Source organism: Aplysia californica, unplaced genomic scaffold (assembly GCF_000002075.1).
Source record: "Aplysia californica isolate F4 #8 unplaced genomic scaffold, AplCal3.0 scaffold00124, whole genome shotgun sequence".
Lineage (NCBI taxonomy): Eukaryota > Metazoa > Mollusca > Gastropoda > Aplysiida > Aplysiidae > Aplysia > Aplysia californica.
Window position 1 is genome coordinate 155678 of NW_004797394.1, and position 24411 is coordinate 180088.

At 38.1% G+C, this 24411-nt stretch overlaps 1 protein-coding gene across 1 annotated transcript in view; it reads right to left on the minus strand.

The window, feature by feature from the left end:
• The window catches only part of LOC101847815 (dmX-like protein 2), a gene marked incomplete in the record, with an annotated part of 126185 nt that overhangs the window by 8829 nt on the left and 92945 nt on the right, over positions 1 to 24411 (minus strand). The window contains 12 exon segments of the mRNA XM_035969182.1: positions 1603 to 1733; positions 2843 to 2903; positions 5262 to 5345; positions 6913 to 6933; positions 9832 to 9988; positions 15552 to 15611; positions 17161 to 17285; positions 18633 to 18740; positions 19635 to 19755; positions 20104 to 20299; positions 21514 to 21647; positions 23280 to 23416. Coding sequence (XP_035825075.1) covers positions 1603 to 1733; positions 2843 to 2903; positions 5262 to 5345; positions 6913 to 6933; positions 9832 to 9988; positions 15552 to 15611; positions 17161 to 17285; positions 18633 to 18740; positions 19635 to 19755; positions 20104 to 20299; positions 21514 to 21647; positions 23280 to 23416 — 1335 coding nt within the window.

A 24411-nucleotide genomic window follows, 5' to 3' on the forward strand; every position in this document is an offset into this window, starting at 1 on the left:
GTTACTGTACTCGTAACTGCATAAGGTCAAGTGAGCACGCAGGACACATTAAACATTTTCAAGTTGGTAAGAAATTTTGAATTTTGCCCGAGTGGCAGCCGAAGCCAACTTTTATTGATTTTGGACCACCAAGGGATCCTCAACCTGCGCAACTTGCACGCGGGACATCGGAGATTTTTCGTCCTTGTCCAAGAAGGTTAGGTGTAGATCTTTCCTACCATAAGAACAGGGGAGTGGCTGAAAGACTGCAGTAAAGCAGTCAGAAGGAGCCAAGGAGTAGCAGTAGAAAGGCTGCAGAAAGAGTCAGGAGCCCAGAGGAGGGAGCAAAGGAGGTGAGGGGGTGGGTGCAGAAAGTGGAGACGAAAGCAGATGACAGATCATTCATCATTGCCAGCGAGCAGGAAAGCAGGTAAAAGGAGACAATTTTAGAGAAGTAAAAATTTCCTACGCTAACCGGATTCGAACCCGGGACCTATTCAATGAGAGGCAAAGACCTTAACCTCTAGGCTATGAAAGCCCCCACAGCTTATGTATTAGTAGAGAACAGTCAGACAAACGGATAGAAACAATAATATGGCTCTTTTCGTCTAAGAGGAGGTCAATTTAGCTTAAGATGGTCTCAAGGTTGTCTTCAAGCAGCTTCTTTCATGGCTAATTTTTCCTATGTTTGAAGCGCAGATTCTGTTGCAGTGCTTGCAGGTTAGTGTCGTAGATCGAGAAGAAGTTGTAATAAATAGACACTGCAAGAAACACAGAAGAAGAATAGTGACACAGAAAGGAAGCACAAGGACAAGGCAACAACACCTGAGAACTCACCAACCAGCCTCTCTAGCAAACAATAGTTTTAGTAAGTGTTTTACGGCACTTGCAACACAATAAGGTCATATAAGTGCCGAAGATTAGGTGTTACAAGAGAGTAACAAACACAAAAAAGAAAGAGGGGACATAAAGACGATAAGACGTTTGATAGGAAGAAAGAAGAAGCAAACCACACCAGAACACCCGCCAACCACCCACAGCAAACAGAATACCCATACAGTCAAATCTGCTCTAGCGGTCACCAGTCCAGGACAATCACCAGTACAAATGATCACTTCCCCTCTTGCCTTGTAAGCACACAAGTTAGTAAGTCTGCATTGACTATGAACATTAATTTTTACGAAGATTATTGGCCACATTTCTTTCACTGTTTTGAAAATATGATAGCATAGACGTAGGGTAACAAACACACTAACAATATCATCACTTAGAAGCGGCCCCCATGTGATTTTTCGGCCTACTTTTATTAAATGCTAGGGATGAAGATGACGAATTATTTCCAAATTTGTTAGCTACTCTATGCGAGGAGTTGGGAATGAGGGTTGTGTCCTGCCCCCCAGGACAGCCTGGCGGGGATCTAGAGTAAGCACCAAACAAACTTAACACTAAGACTAATACTTTTCCTCTATGTTAAGATGACACTGTTCAAGACCTCCGCCTGATAAAAACAAAAACTTTTCTGCTCCAAAATAAGTCACTCTCACGGACAATTTCGACTGTATATATATATATATTACAAGCTTGATCCTCCAATAGACACGCAACTGTCTGTCCCACACTTACTTTGTTCCCTTGAGCGTTAAACAGGACTTTGGTGACCTTGGGGAAGGAGCCGGGTTGTCTCAGCGTGGTGATGGGCGGCCCATGTCCCCACTCCCACAGTCTCACAGCGCCGTCCGCGCCACCTGTCAGGTCTGGGAATGTCAAGAACACTTGATAGCTTCAAAAGACATCCTTAAGCATTTTCGGTTCCAACAGGCCTATCCTTCATAAACTTTTAGCGTTATTTTTTATTATAGTTGTTCAGTGCCTATGTCTGAATGAAAATAGTCTGTGTGCGTGTGTATGTGTGAGTGTGTGTGTGTGTGTGTGTGTGTGTGTGTGTGCATAAATATGTATTGCATGAGAAGAAAGGAAGTAGTAAGAAAAGTTTTGAAAATGGGTATTCCAATGTAAAGAGAGTAACAAGAGAGTAACAAAAGAAGAAGCAAACCACACCATAGCACCTGCCAACCACCCACTTAGTAATTTTAAGGTAGCCACTTGTCATCAAAACTAAGTAAACTCTATGGTGATTGAGTAAATGAGTGGAAGAGAAGGGGGGGGGGAACGATAAGCTGTACCTGGGTATGCAATTCTCAATTTCCAAAGAGTTAAAGTCTGTTAACAACATCATTTAGTGTGCTCATCCTCATTGGAGCATCTCATGGTTGTAATAAGTGTATACGGCTCAGCAATTAAAGAGTTAACTCTTAGTACAAGACGCTTCAGTTCAGCTGGAGCATGGCATCCGTTGTTTAAGGCCATAATAAAAATCTATGAAACCCCAGGAAACACATCTTATCTATCACCAAGTCGTATATTTATTGTACGGATTAATCATTTTTACTCAGTTTGGTGTTAATATTATGCAAATGATACATAAGAGTGAAGTTAAAGGGAAGTTTGTGATGCTGAAAAATCTGATGACAAAACTACCCCAGCCCACGCAATTCCTCTTCCTACTCTCCTTCGATTCCCCATAAGCAACATACAGACTGACATACCACAAAGTACACAACAGTTTTTGCTTTAATAAGTGTTTTACGGCACTCGCGACACAATAAGGTGATATAAGGGCCGAAGATTAGAGGTGTTACAAGAGAGTAACAAACACAAAAAAGAAGGAGGGGAGATAAAGACAATAGATATTTGATCAGAAAGAAGAAGCAAACCACACCCATACACAACAGTTTAACGATCCATAACATTTCTCTTTAGGAAAAACATTTTAAAAAATCAGCTCAAGCTTCAGAGGACTCACAGTGAGGCAAGATGGGATGGGAGCCAATTCTCCTTACACCCAACACAGGCCTGCGCAGGATCTGAAAATAAACACCAAGACATGTTAACAACATCCTCATTGTACAGCAGGAAAAAAAAATTATTTCAGTACACCCCCTACCCTCTCTTTTTTTCTGCCCTTATAAAAATGTTCTCAAACAATTCCATTAGTGCATTTGTATTTTACAACAGTGCCACTTTTCATCATACAAGTAGGATTGCAAACACCTAGTTTTCATGTAAACTTGTTTCAGAAAAACATTTCTAAAAAATTGTTATACTCTAAAATCTCAAATTACAAGTAACTTTTTAAAACTATCACTTCCTTCCCTTTGTAAACAAGTACTTCTAAAAAGTGAAGAACATAAAATACAAAGTGGGCAGAGATAACTTCCATTCAGCAGAACATTGTTTCTAATATTGCCAACTTCTTTTCTTACATAACTGGTAAGTTCTTAGTCTTACTTGTGCAATCATTCTGATTCTACATGAGTGACAACACAAGAGCCTTTCACAGCTGTTGCATTTTTGCGTGCTCAGTTAAGTGTGTGAACAGTAGTTATTAAATCCTATCAAAATGTTGTTTCAGTACACACGTCTCAATTGCCTCCATCCCCCAGAAGAAAAAGGGTTCAGAATATTTCTATATTTACATTCCTCCAACCCCCACCATCAATAATTTTACTACGACAAAGATGTAAAGTAGTACTAGCACTCATCTCATCCAAAACATTACAGATATATAACATTCATACTCAACTGTGAACTCAAAGCTTGGACATTGATGGATGATTTTTGAGAGCACTAACATTTCTTTTTTCCATAACACAAATATAGGCTAATCTAAACAAAAAACAAACAGGAAGCTAAACAGCAAAAGCACGATTAGGCATTTTCGTTTTCTTTATATTCATAGTTTTTAGGATGAATTTACACTCATTCAAAACTGTTAAACCATCCGTTAATTTCTTTAGCTGTAGGCTAAACAATGACATGCTCTGGTGAAATTTGAATTTGAGTGGAAACATTTTAAATTGAGTCAGTTTGCTAATCTTGAACAGTGGAAGACACTACCATCACACGAAAGACCACTGTTAGAACTTTCTATTGGTCAGAAAGGTTTTTTTTAATCGTACAGGTAACAAAATCATAATGCCTTGAAGACAATCATCCTTGGTGGCTGATCTTTGGAAAACCCTGGTCTAAGTTCGAAGTAAAAACAGATCCATATTCTTCACTATACAAATCCTTCAAATAATTCAGAATTTAAAAAGGAGTTAAAGCAGAGTCAAAATGGGTGTGAAAGTGCATAAAAATTCAGAAACAAATCTCCAGTGAGAGTCATCTTCAGCGAGACATCTGTGGTAGGTAGTGAATCACTTTGCTGTATTGACACACAATTGACAAACCATTCATTCTCTTTCCATTCCTAGCCTCCCCCCTCTGACACTGATTCTCAAACAAAAACATACCAAAGTTACACTACACCATGCAAGGAACAGAAGTCAAATATTCTAATACCGGGTTCACAGTAAAATACAAAGATCTGCATTATATGAGGTTCTCATTCAAAGTGATAGGACGTGACAACATTATAGGTCAAAACAAGACATTTCATTATGAGAAAAAAAAGAAGCAAGGTGAAAGTTTATTCAGTTTGAACATATGGGAAAAAATATAAAATTAAACACCCCAACAGCCTTCTAATGGTGTAACAATGCACGACAGCAACACAAATATGTTGTGATTGTACAGAGCTGCTGACAAACGTAGCTGAATAAAGCAAATTAATTAAACCTTGCCACACTGACCGTCAAAGCAAAAGAGAAAAAAACCAACAACACAAAAAGCAAAATGTTTCAAGAGTGACAAATAGACTTGTGGAACATCAATGTGAGAGAAGGCAGCCAGAAGTATCACAAGGCAAAACAAGGAGACAGGAGACCATTGGGTGAACATATTACAATACTGCAGAGCAGAAGGGGAGAGGGGAGGCTTTTTGCTTCTTGTCTATCAGCATATGATTGGAGCATAATGTGAATTGTTCATTGACCGAAAACCAGCATAACGTTAACAGACCATCTAATAGATTAGTTAACATTGAGATTATGAAACTAACAAAGACAAGTGACCCGTTCCAAGAACATCATAGCATGTTTTAGTCACTCTTATAGTCCATTAGTTTTCAGAAAAAATTTTCTAACCAGTCCAGATTCACTAAAAAGAATTATTAAATTAATAAAACATGTACCCTACCTGCTACAAATACACAATAACACTTTCCCCAAGACAGCTCTTTAGGTCAACATAGACATACAACTTGCATCTAAATCTACCGCACGGCCACTGATCTCTGCCAGACAGTTTCATGACAAAAGTACACCTATAGCTTCACTTACCGGTCTGATAAGTCTCCTACTTCTATCCAAGATAAAATGTGAATATATGGGATTGTTCACACCTAGACTACTGAGACTTTTCACCTGATACCCAAAGCACAGCATTCAAAGTAGAGGAGAGAAAAGCAAACCAGAAATGGGAGGTTAGTATTGTCGAAAGGTAAAAAAAACAACCAAAAAACCAGGTTAAAAGAAATGAGGGAAGACAATAAATACGGTGTCTAATTATGTCCTTTTTGTTTGCACTGTGCTGTCTGTACCGTATCACCCACTCAGACAAAACAAACAAGAAACTACCTCGGAGAAACTCATTAGGAGGAAAAATACAGTCAAAAAAATACTCAGATGGCCACCCCATTGTCAAGGAGAAAAGTGGCTGTCCTAAACAGATGGATGCCTTAGACAATGTTAAAATAGTGTTTAAAAATGCAAGGGGGGGGGGAAGAAGAGTGGTGGTTTGTACATGTAGCTGTCTTAGATGGGGGGGGGGGGGGGGAAGGGGCCTTTTTATACCTAAACTTAAAAAGGGGGGGGGGGGGGGGGAAAAAAAAAAGGGGGTTTTTTCAATTTAAGTCTTTACAAAGGGGGGGGGGGGGGGGGGAGAGTGTTCTTTCTCACCTGTAGTTTTTAGGGGGGGGGGGGGGGGGGTGGGGTGGGCCATTTAGGAGCAGGTTCGACAGTAATAAACCCATTGAGGGGAGAATGTCAAATCCAGTGATGAAATACAACGTGATGCACTGTTCTGTTCTATCCTCGTTTGGAAAAACAATGCCCTTTGTTTTCTCCAAGGTTGCTTCATGAGTCATGCATATTCATAATATTACCACCACCGGACACGTAGGATAAGGGACTAAAAAGGTGGAGAGCCTTGCATCTCTTTTGACCAATACTTTTATTTGCAGTAAATTCTGGGTATCAAAAGCAACCCCCTACTCATTCCCTCGCCCCTTTCAAGAAAATGGTAAACAAAAATCATATGTTCCCTTTTGTTTTCAATAGTTGTGTTGCTACGAAAAACGAACAGGATCAGAAAAATGGTAGTCATTAACTGGTGTAATTGGAAGTTTAAAAAAAAAAAGAATTCTTCAGTACAACTTCACCGATACAACATCTTACACGAAGGCAAGACGGCTCCAAAGCACAAAAGGAGGAAGTCACCAAAGTGTTTACATGGGCCACAGTATGCAGGGTATATGGGGGTATTGAGCGAGAAGCAGAGGTATGGCCAGTGTTCCAATTCCCAATCCCTGGTTACCATCAAGTCCATCACATTTTCAGTAGCCATCTTCTGCCCCAACAAAAGTATTGCCACACAAACAAAATTTTACTTTATACTTGTCTCAACCCCCCCCCCCCCCCCCAAAAAAAAAAAAAAAAACCCAAAAAAACCCCAAAAACCCCACCGCAAAACAACTGCTCACAAAAAAATAACAACAACCCCCAACTAAAATACTTTTAAAAAAAATAAGTTTTTCACACATCAGTAATCAATTCAGACCAAGCAAGTTAAAAATAGAACTCATGATTATTCCAAAGCAAACTAATTCAATATCTTGAATGAATAATTTTCAACCATAAAAAAAGAAAGACAGGTATAACATGGCAAACTTGGAAAAAGTTTAATACTGAATTCAGAGAACGGACATCTCACCGTCTTTGCATGTGATCTAGGCTGAAATAAAAAGGAAGCAAAGAAATGACGAGGCTATTCAGTAGAGTAAACCATCTCCCAAAGGTTAGAGAATAAAGCAAACATACTTTTTAGTAGTAGCTCGAAGAATATTCTGACATGACTGCAGTTTCATCATTCTATCTTAATCCATTTAAAAAATCAATTTCTCCCATGACTTCTGACCATGATTGCATGTACAATAAACATGAAGAGTGAAGAGCAAAATAATATGTATCATTATTTCCATGAATCCGTCTTTTGAGTTTTTAAAAAGATTTTACACCCTTCAAAGTTCTTTTTGCCTCTCTGACTGTCAGCTGTAAACAAAAACCAATTCAGAAAATTCCACAGCCTGCTTGAGTCAAGGATAATTCACTTCCTCAAGACTTAATAAATTATAGAAACTGTTTCATGCTAATTTTTCTCATCTGCTTTTTATATCAATTCACATCCAATAAAACTACTTCAAAAGTGTAGCGGCTGGGTGTGATATTTTTGTACAGATTACATGACTATATAACAGTATCAGTAGAATCAGTAACTGATATCAGAAGAAAAAAGAAAATTCTGTGTGAAATTCGCCATTCAGCTATGGCCATTCTCGAAAGCCCTATGAAAGAAAGGAAACAACACTAAGACTGCATTAAAAGTTGTAAAACGATCAACTTCCTTTTGCTCTGTCAGAACATGTATTTAAAAGATAATATCTTAGAACATTTCATCAATGCAATTACTTTTCTTTTATATTCGTGTACCTTCTACAACATAAATGTCAGAGGTGCCAAATGGCTACGAAAAAAATAATTAAATCCCGAATTTTTTTAGCCAAAGAAAAAATGTATGAGGACTCAAAATCTTCAGATGAATTTGTCTAATATATCTCATATTGAGACTGTTCTAGATCTATATAAAGTGAAACAACTTTTCAACTTGAAGCTGGGAAAATTCCGACAATATCAGGAATACAAATTTATTATGAAATTTGGTACTTCTGAAGAGTGCATGGATTAAGAGCACAATGCCTGCAAACTGCATCAGATCCACTCTCAGCATATTGAGTAATCACAGCTTCAAAACATCTCACAATTCTTTCATTACTTAAATTCGTAATGAGCAGTAGGCACCCTACCCCTTTAACTTGTTTGGAAAACTAGGTCAGCTGAAGAAGATTGCTGCCTCGGGTGAAAAAACATAACAAGCTATCATACCTGCAAAAGGGCATATTTATTTTCATTATCATCAAGGTTTCTATTCCAGTCAACCTCGTTAAGCCAGTTGAAGAAAATAACGTTATATCTCAGATTGCTAACATGGCTTTCAAACCGAAATGTAATTTACTATAATACTGTATAATCACGATGCAGAATGAAGCTGGGCGAACACTTTACAGCTTTCAAAAGTCTTAGAACTTAGCAAAGTCAAAGCAGTATCACAACATGCTTTACAGGAGTCATTTTTTAAATGAGAGATTATGAGTAGTTAGTAAAACTGTTACAAAAGACCAGCAAAGTATTAGTCAAAGTCTGAAAGATTTTCTTTGAGTCATAATAGACACAAAAAGACAGTCATAATATAATTTCATTATGTAATACGTAAAGTGTAATTAGTGGAGTAGATGTGAGATTGTGAGAATACTGCACAAGTTGATATTGTTGAACTCCCCCCCCCCCCTTGTAAATAAACTCAATTATAAATTTAAAAGATTATTTATTCAGCAAAATCACATATCTGTAATCCTATCTGGTCATACCAAGACCATATAAAATCTTTTGCAGAAATTTGAGAAGAGGTAAAAAGGTAGAAAGAAAACAGGATGACTTAAGGTTTTTGATGACCCCCTCATGATTTCAAAAGAACGACTATAAAGTAAACATCTATAAAGAGCTCAAACTTCTTTAGTTTTAGTAGAGGTTTTACGGCGCTCGCAACTGCAAAAGGTCATGTGAGCGCCAGAAGATTAGAGGTTTTACAAGAGAGTTACAAACATAAAAAAGAAGAAGGGGAGATAAGGAAGATAGAGATGTTTGATAGGAAAGAAGAAGCAAACCACATCAGAGCACCCGCCAACCGCTTAAATTCCAGAGATAAGTTAGAACCTCAAACAATCTAAACAATCCAAATACGAAACATCATACAACTCTTCAAACACACAACCCAATATCAGCTTAAATGTTTGTTTTGGAAAAAAAACATGTGAAAGCAAAAAAAAAAAAATCTACAGGAATGAACCTAATACCTAACACAAGATCCATTGCCAAAAACAGAATTATAATCAAAGACTTCGAAAGAGAGAAAAAAACAGAAAGACCAAACTTGAAATATTGCTCAACGGACTGAATAGCGAGATGGGTTATTGAATGTTAAATAAAGAGGTTTGATTTCTATACTAAAATTCATGTTTTTACAGAGGCAATCACTGCTCAAAGTTAAACTAAATACTAAGCAGTCAGCTTTGAAACACAATGAAAAAAAGAGGCCAAAAAAAAAAGAAAAAAGAAAAGCCAAAGTACACAAGATAAAGTGCCACCTAAATCAAGCAAAGTATCCTGAACTTACTGAACTGTGTAACAAAAATATACTGCCATCACAAACTTAAAGCGGGACACGAAACTTCAAACCAAAAGCAAATCACGGCGGGGTGCGGTTGAAATCGGAACCTCTTTCTTCATTTCAGTGGAGTTACATGGGTTGGGACCTACACCAGCGAAATGGAGCAACACCATCAAACGGGGTTGGAACATCAGAAACGCCCATTAAAAATTTTAAAAAATAATTAAATTAAAAAAAGACAAATAACAACAATAACTTTCTATATATAGCACCTTCCCTGAAAAATGAAGCTCACGGCACTTGACAATATGGAATCTTGTGAGAACAAAGAGTTGTGTTACCACTCACCACACTGGTCCCTCGTCCCGTCTGTAGCCCTATCTGGCTGGCATTCGGGGAGGGCACGTACGGGCTGCCAGGGGTCTGAGAGCCACTCATGGGCTGGGGCGTGTCCTGGGGCGTCTGCACCACCAAGAACTCGGGCAACTCAGGACCTGGGTTGGGGCTGGAGGAAGAGGGGAGAGATCAGTTTAGTTTTAGTTTGGTTTTTTTGGTTTTTAGTAGAGGTTTTATGGCGCTCACAACTGCATAAGGTCATAGGAGCACCAGAAGATACTAGAGGTGTTACAAGAGAGTAACAAATATCTTAAAAAAAGGGGGGAGATAAGGATGATAGATGTTTGATAGGAAAGAAGAAGCAAACCACACCAGAACGCCCGCCAGCCACCCACTTAGTTTTAGTAAGTGTTTACAGCACTTGCAACACAACTAGGTCATATAAGTGCCGAAGATTGGAGGTGTTACAAGAGAGTAACAAACACCAAAAAAAGAAGGAGGGGAGATAAAGACGATAGATGCTTGATAGGAAAGAAGAAGCAAACCACACCAGAGCACCCGCCAACCACCCACTGAGGGGAGAGAGAGAGAGAGTGAGAAAGAGGAAAATAAAAACTTAGTTCCTTGATACATTGAGTTATGAGAAAAGAGAGGCACATTCACACAATGATTGTTATTTAGTGCAGGGAAAAAGCAAGACAAGACAGGCAGAAACAACAGAAAGAAAGAAAAGAAGTTGTATCAACTAGTGGCGCCCTTCATCCTTCTGCTGAGACAGAGAGGCATCAATAAATCTACTGGAGAAATTCTGAGTCCTGCACACTGAAAACCCCCAAAAAGTAGCCTCCTGAAACCAGGCAAACTACTGCAATTTATATACATTAAAAAAATGTTATAATTTATAAGCATAAAAACCAATGCTTTATTTTAATAGTACCATATATAACACAAGACGCGGGCATGACAGAGATGGTTGTTGAAAGCCAACAAATAAAAACACCATTCCAACAGGACAGTCTCAGAGAATGTTGTCAATTGCTCCACATTAAAGATCATTGCTGGAAACAGCTCAAATATATTTTCACAACAGGTTAAAAATATCAGTTCAAAGACAGCAAAGAAAAGATGGAAAGCAATGTTGAAAAGCTCTCAAAGATTCCAAACAAGGAATTTCCGTCAAAACTAACCCACGGTAATATCCACTTTTGTCATGGTCAACTTGGAATGGCTAAAGACTAATCACACTATATTTTAGAATTGTGTTTAAAAAGCCCTGGTAAGATTCTTTGATTGGCAAAAAGATTCGAGGATAAAACCGTTGACATAGCAGTAAAAAAACCTAAAAGAATCCGATACTTTTTTAAATTCTTCGATCTGCAAATCTGAACAAATAACAGGTATAAACTTGATGTGTTTCATGCTTATATGAAGCTAAACCCCCCCCCCCCTCCACTTAGAAAATTTCATCTCAGCAGAAAGACGTGGAATCTTTGAGAGTCAAAGAACAGCCCTGTTAGAAATAGAGAAAGAATATCTGTCAGAGGGAGTGAAAGTCACAAATTGAATCTGTCTAAAAAGGAAAAAAGTGCACAAAGGAAGACAGCATTCAAAAACATCCGTATGGAGTCTGCGTCACAAGCTACAATCTTCTGAGAGCCTCGTGTTGTGCTACCTCCCGAACACCTCTCACCACAGGAGGCCAGGAGAGCACACGAGAGCAAAACAATCCCCTCTCAGCTTTAACCTCCACTTCAAAAAATTAAAATAAACAGGGAAAGTTTCTTATTTTCTTGATGTAAAAAAAGAGGATAAAAAAATTTTCTATAATACAGTCCTGATGCCACTTTGTATACGTACAAACTAAAGAGGAAAAATTTGTCTTTTTCAGAAAAATGATACGAGAAAAATTATGGTTTATCTTCATTAAAAACTGATCTTCATTAAAAACTGATCTTCATTAAAAACTGTTGTAAATTATAATGGACATTGCAAGGGTTTGCAAACATGAAAATGGTCAGTTTGTTTGTGAAAAAAATACAACATGACTATGTTTGTCAGTAGACACTGAAAAATCCAACAAAAAAACCCCAAAAAAACTTTTTCAGGTGAATTTAGCCAGTCCATTAGAAATGGATCTTGCAAAGACAAGGCCTCTTAGATAAGGATACATGTACCTCATGCTCGCACCAACTGACACAACAATACAATACAGTATTTACTTTGACATGCTTAAATATGCATCTACGATGAAAGCAAAAGCCACACTCAAAGCAGACAGAAGGTCAGCAATGAGAGGAGGTGCCAAAAGTCAATCATCTATTTCTAACTGTGACACTACTTTCTCCCAGTAAGAAAGAAGAAAATTCTAAAAGCTTGAATACACACAACACTGACAGCCTTGACGGGTGGAGCAAGCAGCCAGAAAAGAGACAGCTTGTGAACATTTAAGCAGACAGAAGTTGTGAATCAGTATAAACAAACCAGCATTTAATACCTATCTGAAAACTTATATGGAGTTTCAAAAGTGGGCAATAATCTTTTCCACAAATTTCAACTCTCTCACAAGTTTTCAGATAAATCAGTAACTGTAATCAAGCAGAATGTGATTAAAAAGTGAATTTAAAAACCCGATAAAACTCGATCTTAACTAACAGAATCTGCTATAACACTTTCAAAAGTATTACTCTTCAAGTCAATGGCTCAGTTTCTTTTCTATGATTATACAGTTTGACTGATTGAGTCGTGCATGTTCCCTAATCCTGTATGCCAGGTGCACATTTAGGACAACAGACATCCACATATAATAGTATTGTTCAACATATTGTGCAAACTTTCTCAGTCAGACACAACACAACACAAGTAGATGTCCTTGTAATTTGAACCTGTCAAAAAAAAATAATCTTAAAAACAATGAACAACTTCTCCCCTTAAAAAGTTAGACGAAGCACTTTAATCATTGTTAACAACCGGCCTGACATGCCAACCAACTACTGAAAAATTACTGTTGAACTCATTTGCTCACAACATACTCTCCATACGAGACCTCAAGGCAGAAAACACACACAGCAAAGTGGAGCCACTTTGTGACACAAAATGCAAAACGTTTTCAACGGCAAAAGCTTTCCCACAATTTACTAGCCCATTTGTTTTGAAAAAAAAAATGTGCTTTTAGATCAGTCATAAGTCTTTCTCAACAAAACAATAAAAGCTTAAATCAAAGAAAACATTGACAACAGCTCAAGAGATCCTGCACTGCAAAGAACACAGTAAAGAAAGCCTAACTAAATCTTTCTTCAAGTTTGACAAAGTAACACAAGAAAAAAGAATATTAAAAAAATACCGAACAGTTGGAAAGATCCCTAGCTCAGAAGACACAGCTTTGAGGGAATACTCTGCAGCAATGTTATCTATGACTTGTAGAAAATCTCGACAACTCAAAGGCATAGCTCAGTGCTTAAAAACAGTCAGACATATCATTATTATGAATAATGGTGTAAAAATCAATGTCTGTTCTCCAAAAATGCAAAGCAATGCATAAACACACAGCAGTAAATCTACACCAGAAAGAGACCGAAAAAATGTGAAAAGGGGAAAAATGTGGGGAAAAAGGAAAAATAGAAGCTTTCAAGTAAAGTGAAGCATAGTGGGAAAGCAAAACAAAGGGTCACTAAACCCCCTTAGTCCCAAGTCCACAGTGTGCTTTCGGTGTGCATTATTGTTCAAGAATTTACTTTAGAAAAAACTGCTTATAAAATGCAAAGTGATGAAACAAGAACTGTATTTTCATCATAACCATCTTCAACCATCAGCAATCATATGACAGGGCACAGTGTAATTATATCTATAAAAAGACCAAACTGCCTGATCGAGTAACTTAGGAGAGCCTCATCTACCAATGACCTCAAAGTGCTCGTTGAACAACTTCACAGACTAACCATATTAACTCTCTCCGGAGAGAAAAATTCTAGACCCAAGCTTTGACTGTGAGAACATTAAAAACATCCTGTCTTTGAAAAGATTTGTGGGATAAAGTCTCGAAGACAAACAAACTGTGCTCTGAGCTTTGCTTTTTTTCCTTTTCTATTCCCTCCTATTCTTATCTATGACTTTATACTCCTTCATTTGAACTTCAATGCTCAATATAAAACATTTGTAATTCGCATAATTTTGAGCAATTTTTTTTCCAATGTCTAATTTTCAAAACAATTTGTTTGAAAATGAACTTTATGTTAATTGTGTTTGGCCTTTTAATTTACACAAGAATTGTAGTGCTATTTCAGTGGTTCTGATAGAAACACAGCACAAAGAATCATAGCCTTATGTTACCAAGATTCAGAACATTACAAGTAACAATATATGCAAGATTTCACACACTATGCTGGAGAAGGAAATAAAGTCAAGTACCAGGAAACTAGAAAATATTTTGAAGTCAATTTCGAGCTATTTCTTTATCAATGTAAGTTATCTAAATAAACTATCTGGTGCCAGTTTAGTTGAAGGTCTACCACGCAATGACGGTTTACTATAAGACCCACCCGACTGACCACAGTCTACTACAGTCTAGCCAAGTGGAAGTCCCGCCTGATTGGCTCCAGTAACGACAGTGCAGGGGGCATTTAGACCAAAGACGGCAGCAATGTACAATGACAGTGAGTGGGAGGGTGGATTGCTTCATTTATGGTGTCGTTTTGATCAAAGAATCTTGCAGAAATAAAGATTCTGATTAACAAGAAAGACGCGACAGCAAGTGAAGAGACAGGATTAAAAAAAAAAAATCAGGGAGGGGGCAGGCAGGCACCTCCTGTAGCTTGCCCATCCCCCCACCCCCAATCCCTCTCCAACTTGACAAACTACAACCAAAAAAACATTTTTACTATGGCAAATGACAGCCCCAGCCTGTATAAATGCAGAGAGGAAATGTAAACTGATCCTTTTCAAAATCCTGTAGAAACTGGTAGACCTTCAACTTAACCAGGTGTTAGACCGGTCCGCCAGCAGACTACCGATCGCCTAAACTAGAAACAACAGTGAGGTAAACTTTTAAATTAACCGGTATCAGCTATCTGTACCTTAGATACAGGTAACTTCAGAAAGGCCTGTTTCTGATATTACGTCACAAAGAAGACCTAAACCAAATTAAATCCGTGGCTGTAATTGTAATAATAATAATAACAATAATAACAATAGCTCGTCAGTCAGTGTCTGACGATGACCAATAAATCTGCAGAGGAGAATATTTCTCCAATCTGAGACTACATGGGTGCAGTAAACCTAAATGATCAATTTGAAAGTGAGATGTGCAGATATTTTTTTAAACTGCAAGTTTAAATCTCAGCTCTTACACTTATTTGAACTGGCATCAAAAGGTTATGCAACAAAAAATGGAAAGACCCTCTATGGAACTTACCGAACACAGTCTTTACCATAAAATCTGGCTTCTTCTTTTAAATTATACACATAATCTTTAAATTGATTACATTTTTTCAAAGCCCCAAGGAGTTCAGTTTTTAAGCCGTCATTACAATAAATAATAAAAAAGAGACTGAACATATAGTCATTTAGTATTTTTTTACATTTACACTGTGGCATAAAAATCTGAACATAAGATTTAAATTTGCAGAGTGACCATATGTGGCTTTACGTCAGATGAGTATGTGATATTAATTTCATGCGAAATCATTCTATGATTTAGTAAGCAAATTAATATTTGAGAAAGGCTAGTTTCTTCATACATCAGTCTCCACTCCTCTCCACTCCATTTGAAGGACCAGTCTTTGTCATTGTCAGCATAACTGGTAAGAAAAGTTGGAAAAATCAAGCAAATGTAACAAGCAAAAGAAATTGAGCTTTTGGGCAACTTCAAGTTATTTTAAGTACCTTGGTTTTGAGGAGCAAAAGGAAATTGAAATCAGAACTTTTAGAAATTCCATTTTTTTTTAAACTGACATTTTAAAAAAACAACCCCCCCCCCCCCCCCCCCCCAACAACAACAAAAAAACTTACAAATGAGAAAAGAAAAGGTGTAAGAAATCGAGGTTGGAACAAAATGGACAAAAGCTTATCTGCAAATTTAAAAAACAGCTTGAAGCAAAGATAAAAAATGCCAAAATGAGACTTGAAAACGTGGCCCTCACTGGAGAGTAGAGCTTATAAAAAATTACCATGACATTTGAAAACAAGAGAAAAAAAATCACACAGCTGATTTCCAAGAAACACTGACACGGCATTAAACACATGCATCAATTATTCTTCCTTTTACGTAAATCATCGAAGCAAATACGGATCTCCTTTTAAAAAGTTACAACCGATCCATGCATCAAATATCAAAGAGCACTACACAGTTGGAACAGCACCCCTCCCTCCCCCCAAAAGGCAAATAAAAGTTTTTGATTTTAAAAAGAAACAAGCACAAAAAATTTTAGCCCTGGGAAAAGGCAAGACAGTAGACATAAATCATAATATTAAAAAGGACAAGAAAGAAGGGAGAGCCTATCCACAGCACATTCCAACCACCTGCTCAATACATAGCACGCCAGGAGTAAGCTAAATCTGTATTTACAGAGTCAGTGACACAGTATAAACACAGAGAAATCCTCACACATCTACAAGGACACACAAATATTCACGAGCACACAAATATTCACACTGTCAGTATCACATGATGTCTGTGAACTTCTTATGAAAGAGATGTATTCTTTTCAATCTCTGGCTGTCAGTATTCCTCATATTCTGAGCATCCAAAAACCATGATATAAACAAAATTAATGAAAAGTACTTCCATAAAAAAACAACAACGCCAAAACGGAATGACTTCCAACAACTTTGGAAGATTCTATGGAATTCCGACTTTAAGAATATACACAGACCACTTGTGACCTGGACAATACACGACATATATGCACAAGCTTTGATACACATTTGCACAAATTTAAAAATTACAACATATTGGGTGGAAATATGAAAACTAAATAAATGTAAGCAAAGGAAACATATTGAGCATTACTTTACATTTTCAAGTTTTGCCTGCTGAACTTCAGATGACAGGGTGCATATAAATTTTGAAAATATTTCTAAAAGCTAGCTCTATGTAAAACACACCAAAGAATCACACACACAGAACCAACTTTGACAGTAAAAGCTCCTAGACATTTGCTTCCATAAGGAGTGAAGACAACTTCTACTGAAATCTGTCAGTTGTGCGCACAGTCTTTGCAGGTGATGTTGTAAGTTCATACATGCAAGAAACTCATGCATGAGATTCTTTTGGTATAACAATAAAAAGCAACATTAAAAAATTACAGCGCGGAAAAAAAAACAACACTCTAAAACAATCAAACTTACTTCTTCAGTAGCTCGATATCGTATTCATTGTCGTCTTCAAGCCACAGTGGTGGCCGAAGCAGGTACCCGATATCCAGCTCTACAATCTCCTTCTGAGTGGACAAGGCCAGCAAGTTACTGTTTGCCTGTTGAGGGATTCACGCAGGGTCAAAGGAGTTAAGAACTAATCAAACACAACACACTACAGGTACATTCTCTCACATACCCCAGGTAACAACCTACATATTCTCATTATCTCTAGCAAAGACGGACCGCATCATCCACGATTGACTCTAAATATACGAAAGGCTATTTCACGTTTGTACACAGCCAATACCGTATTGTTTTTCAAGTTGTTCATCATCACCACAAACTTCCCTATAACACTGCTGATATTGGACCTTTTTCCTTTCATTAAACATTAACAACTGAGGATAAATGACTGACGGTATAGAAAACAGAGATTTTCTGGGGTAAAGTAGATTTTTTGCCCAGACTGTACACAAATGAGCCATGTTGTGTGCCAGCTGGCACCCTGTACACAAAGATTTAATTTACCATACAACCTTCGTTTACCATGTTTACAACTTAGAAAAGGTATGAATAAATATTCTAGTTGCCTAGAGCTGGACCTCACCCAGTCTATTACCACTCTTTACAATATATCAGTGTTATAAATTCAAGCCACAGTTATGCACATGACATTCCAAAGGAGTATTCAAACACAAAAAAGTAATAACACTGGCCCAAACAAATGAAGATATTCAAGACCATTGCCTGCCCCATCTGTGAACGGGGGCTCTCGTGGCCTAGACTTTAAGGTGTTCGCCTCTCACTCAAAGGTGCAAGAAATTTTCTTCTCTAAAATTGTCTCCTTTCACCTCCTTTCCTACTCTCTAGCAATGTTCTGTCGTCTGCTTTCGCCTCCACTTTCTTCCCCCACCCCCTTTGCCCCCTCCTCTGGGCTCCTGACTTTTAAAAAAACCCTTTCTACAGTTACTCCTTGGCTTCTTCTTACTGCTGTCTTTCAGTCACACCCCTGATCTGGTAGGAAAGATCTACACTTTGCCTTCTCGGACAAGGGCGAAAAATCTCGGAGGTCCCGTGTGCAAGTTGCATAGGTTAAAGATCCCTTGGTGGTCTAAAATTGATAAGAGTAGGCTTCGGCCACCCCCTGGGCTAAATTCAAAATTTCCTACCACTGAAAATGTTTAATAAGTCCCGCGCGCTCATATGGCCTTATGCAACTGCGAAAGCCGTAAAACAATTACAAAAAAAGATAACCCCCCAAACATCTGTGAACATGATGGGCTGCATCTTGGCAGCACTGAGTCTACAGCCAGTAATTTCCTCTCTATTAAAAGGCGTATATTAGTCATATGAGAGAAAGATTTAATCAATAATAGCCCCAAACAAATATGCCTTCACTAGAATTGTTAATTTGACAAAAATCAGAGTATTTAAACAGTAAGTTCTCCTTCATATCCAGCTACCTGATTAAGAGTAAAAGAGGTGATAATGTCCTGCTCTTTGTGGATGATCTTCATGGGATCTCGAACTTGCTGTTCATTGTCACTGCTGGATGTCTTCATGGAAGCCGCCTGGAGGGCACAAACAGAAACGTTCACACAAGGAACGAGTTATTTTGGGGGAAAAAATTACAAAAAGATTTGACTTGGAAAATAAACACACACACACTTCACTTTTTTTTTTTCAAAACTGAAAAAATATTTTCAAATAGTAATACTAAACATGGAGCAGGCTGAATTAAACACACCAGTTAGCAGAAGTAGCACTTCAATTTTTATAATCACTTTATAATATAATGATGTAAGACCTCAGATGTTAAGCAGCATTGTATACCAGCACTCTTCCACACTGAGAGTATGTATAATACTCGCTTGGAAAACATATAGGAGGATGGTACAAATTTTATAGCCTCTAAAAGATGGCAAAAGTGGATGCCAGATATAAAAAACAGCTTGACAAACACTGATTTAATCCATGCATCAATCCATCATTATGTAATAAAACAGCTGCTGCTAATATAAGATTTTTTTCAACCCTTCAAGCCCCAGCCATTTTTGTGCATTCCCTTGCCCCAGTCCCAGCCAATACAGCAGTATTTCAGAAAAAGAGGCATGCATTCTAAAAAAGTGATGTGGTATCTTTGTAATTAGGTATAGATAATAACATACAACAAAGTTTAAAGGCTAATGAACAAATATTATGTCAAGTTTAATTAGGTTCGCTAATTTTCAAAAATGTGCAAATTCGGTACCCCTTGAAACTGAGAATATATGCTCTTGGGATGGTGGGAGGTACAAGCACTGCTGAAAATATATGCGCAAGGGGCTGGAAGGGTTAAAAACCAGAGAAAAAAACAACTGCTCCATGTAAGACTGTAATACGTCACTTTACAAAATGACATATGGCGGAGTCTGACACTAGTCAATCGAAATAAACCGTAATAATTGCTCCTAACGGTAACTGACCTCATTCTCCTCCGGCTCCTTCTTCTTCCTGTAGATGTACCGGAGGAACAGGTCTTTGAGGCTGTCCTGTCGCAGCAGCTGGAACCACAACCTTCTGATGGGGAGAGTAGCCTGAGCTGACCTACAGAAACAAGGAAAGACTTAATTACTGGGGTACATTGGATCGCAAATGATTATAAAATGTTTCAAGAATTAAGGTCTAGAAAGTTAAAATAAGTACAAACTCAGTTTATGAAAATCTGAAATTTCTGCTTCACACTGAAGTCAAAAGTAGTTCATGTCAGTTATTTGGTACCATACCGTCATATAAACAAAGTCTCTTGTCTTTTCACCAGCGAAAAAGTACCTCCCTATAAAGTATCCAAACTTCTGGGTATAGGAATTGTAAAAACAAATCACAAAAACAATAAATACCCCCCCCCCCAAAAAAAAAACAGGAAAAAAAAACAACCCCAACGTATCTACTCACAGGAAAGGTGAGTTCTCCGGCACCAGCAGAGCCTGCAGCTTGGAGCGGGGTTGACCGGCCGTCAGACTGAGGCCCAGGCCAGGAATGTAGTTGTCTGGAGCTCCGGAGAACATGTCTAGCCGTATCTGCAGCAGCTCCTCCCACTGCTCCAGCACCCTCATCACAGAGTGCAGCAAGGGGGACACATTGGGCAACTCTGGGGATGAACGTACCACACCACACATTACTCTATAGTTTAAATAGTGTAATTTAAAAGGCTTTTTAGCAACCTGGGATAAGCCAAACCCTCATCACAGAGTGCAGCAAGGGGGACACGTTGGGCAACTCTGGGGATGAACGTACCACATCAAACATTTCTTTGTAGTTCAGTTACTTAGCTATTTAGCGTGGGTGGTTGGCGGGTGCTCTGGTGTGGTTTGCTCCTTCTTTCCTATCAAACATCTGTCATCCTTATCTCCCCTCCTTCTTTTTTTGTCTATGTTACTCTCTTGTAACACATAATCTATTCTTCGGCACTTATATGACCTTATTGTGTTGCAAGTGCCGTAAAAAATTACTAAAACTAAAAAGCTATTTAGCAACTTGGGATAAGCCTAACCCTCATCACAGAGTGCAGCAAGGGCGACACATTGGGTAACCCTGGAGATGTACATACCACATCACACATTACTCTATAGTTCAAATAACGTAATTTATAAGGCTTTTTAGCAACCTGGGATAAGCCGAACCTTCATCACAGAGTACAGCAAAGGGGACACGTGGGGCAACTCTGGGGATGAACGTACATTACTTTGTACTTCATTCACTAAGCTATTTAGCAACCAGAGTTCAGCATGGAGGACACAGTGGGCAACTCTGGAGATGAACGTACCACATCACAAATTACTCTGTAGTTCAAATAACAAAATTTTAAAGGCTATTTAGCGACCTGGGATAAGCCTAACCCTCATCACAGAGTGCAGCAAGGGCAAATGCATTGGGCAACTGTGGAGGTTACAGGCTACATCACAAATTACTCTGTAGTTCAAATCACTTAGTTTATAAGGCTATTTAGGAATTTGGGATAACCCTAACCCAGATATTGGGCGCCCTTTTAAAAATTCAGCTGAGAATGATTAATTAAGACTTGTAACTGACAAATAAAACTAAGAAAAAGAGTAACTTAGAACCCAAGAATATCAGATTTTTAAAGTAAAGTGTCCAACATTTATTGATCAAAGATAATTTTGCTTCGGGAAATGAGCACGTATAGCTTTGATAAAATTAGTACCTTCATTACATATATGCAATATATTTTATTTTTTTTTAAAAGAGAAGAAAAAAATTGAAACAAAAAGAGGCGGTAGACGATGATAATGAGGAGGGGGGGGGGGAGGTCATATTCAACATCGTGACTGCAGAAATCCTTACCCGTGAGCTCGATGCCAATTTGAGGCAGGAATGTGTTGATGTTTTCCCTCACAGACTTGATCACAGCAAAGCGGATGATGCTCCAGCTGTACGAGTTTGAGTCGGTGTGCTCAGTGTTGGGCGGCTGACGGGCCCTGGGCAGGTGAACAGAAAAACTTCACTAACTCTTCTGAGCGCAAGAGAAATATGAAATAATAGCTGAATCTGCTCTAACGGCCCCTTGTATAAGACAACCACCTGTACAAACAGCCACTTCCCATTTAATAAGAATAATAAATGACATTTATATAGCGCTCAACCCCGATGAAAGTACACAGGCTCTGAGCGCTTTACAATACAGTACAGCGTACAACAGTAACATAAAACGTTGTGTTCTGACTAAAGAAAATTATTCCAAATATTCATCTTATTAATTTAAAAACAGAAACGACTTCAGCAGACATTTGAATGAATTAAAAGATCTGATCTCTCTTAAAGTACTTGGTAAAGCATTCCAGATCTTGGGGCCTTGGTATTCAAATGCCCTTTCACTCACTGTTTTAAGTTTCATAGACGGTCAAATAAATTTCTTTTTGTCTGCTGATGACCTTAAACTGCAAGTTGGAATGTACAGTCTTAACAGATTTGATAAATATGATGGCGCATTATCATTCAAATATTTGTGACATAGGGTGGCTGACTTGTACACAATCTTTTTCTCAACAGGAAGCCTTCATTTCCTCCCTTGTGTACTTTTAACACTATAATAAAACTGAGTAAGACGGCCACCTGGCTAAAATGGCCACTTTTCTCCTTGACAAAGGGTGACTGTCTATGATCTCTCAAGTGCTTAACACTTTGCCATCACAAGGCTCATATAGTAAAAACCCTTGCCATTAAAGGCAAAGGCATTTGGGGGAAAAAACAAAAGAAACTGGGTGGTAAACATCACCCATCGGCCAGATGTGACGACGAAGAGTTAATTTGTTTAAACCTAAAAAAGCAAGGTCACATTCCTATTTTGTTAAAACGGAAGAGGTAGAAACAAGGATATTTATTGTGAGCTGGGGAAGAAAATCGGAAAAAAATAATAACCAAATGCAAAAAACAGCAACACATACATCAGTTGAACATAACTCAAAACTATCAGCAGACTGTAATTTCGGAGAAGACGTCTAGACTAATCAAGTGAGGATCTCGTCTGGTTGACAGCTGTTGCAACAAAACCTGAACGTTTGATCTATGTATGAAAAGGAATGACATTGACAGAGATATCAATCTGTGAGTCAGGTCAACACTGACAAGGAAAGAAATTCAAAGGAAATTATGCCTAGCGTCAACCTACTTTTACATACATAGGGCAACAATTATTTCTTCAAAACTCAGTATTTACATTAAAGCAAGAACAATTGGCTTACATTGTGGTGTGCATTGGCAACAATCTTTGATAAATTATTAGCAAAAAAATATTCTCACTTTCTCCCAACTTCTTATCTCAGCTGAATTGTTGGATCTAAGTCCAGCAATTTAAGTCTAATTTTGCTGTGGCTGAAGGCTGCAAACGACAGGGAGGTGAATGAATAAACACATAACAGAGTCAAATCCCTCCGAGAGGCATTTTCAGAAATGTTGCTTTTTGAAATCTCAAGACTTACACTTGTAGAGGAAAAAACAGAAGTTCAATGTCACACATTATTAAATCTACACCTATCTACAGACATGTACTGGCTCAGACTAAAATATGGAAAATTCACAGTGACTTTGTCACTTGAGTCTAGAATGCTCACAAGGATTTTGGCCGAGTCCGGAATGTAGGGTCATCATCATCATCCTCATCAGAAAGATCCTCATCAGACAAATCTTCCGACACAAAAGAATCATCTGAATCATAGTCGATGATTGTCTCTGAAGAGGCAACAAATGGCTGAAAGGAAAAATTAAAACAAATTCAGTGAAGGAAGCACTTCATGACGTTTCTAAAATAACTATGATCAAATACTCTGCTTAAAGTGCCATTAAGGAGAGGTCTTGCAGTAAGAATCTGTGCATCTAAATTAAAAAAACAACAACAAAAAAACCGAAATATGACACTGCAATAAAATGGTTTTTAAAAAAAAGACACAATTTCATAAAAGAAATGGTAAACTGTGGTGACTGTGCCTTATGAAAAAGGAGAAAAACCTCCATGTGGAAACCCAGTACAAAAGTATCGTCAGATGTCATACTCAGGAGAGCTAGACAGAGACCAGGCACAATGCAATAATTGCAACCTCCACTGACAAATGTATTAGTTTGACTTTCACACCCACACAAAAGAATATTATTTCAGTAAAAGGCTCATGCCTTTAAAATCAACATCTAACTCATGGTCCAGATCCTTTACTGTATTATCAGCTCAAGTTTGAAAGCATTTCAGCGGGAGTTGCTTATACCAAAGTCAAGTGCATTGAGCTAACAACACAGGAGAGTATCTCACAGGCTGCGCACTTCCACAAATGGAAATGAAAGTTTTGAACACTCAAAATGTGGCAAACTCTTCCCTGCCAAAATTGGTCTCATTGGCACATAGCACAAACTACAAGTCATCTTAACCCTTATGTCTTCTGTTTATTGTAAGAAACATTCTCCTCTACAGGTGCATTGGTCATCATCAGACATTCAAGGATGGTGGTTTAGTGGTTAAGCTCTCAGACTAGCAACCGTAAGGTCCTGGGTTCAAATCCCATCAGGGGCCCGATGTTGGGTCCTTGGGAAAAGCATTATAAACAAATGTTCCTCACTTCACCCAGGTGGGAATGGGTAATCAGCTATAGACAAAGAAAGATCTCGTCAGTCTCTTAGTGTTTGAGCACTTAATCAGCTGCTTGCACTGTATGCCTCCCAGGAAGCTGAGAAAGTTTCTGAGTGTTTTATGGTCTG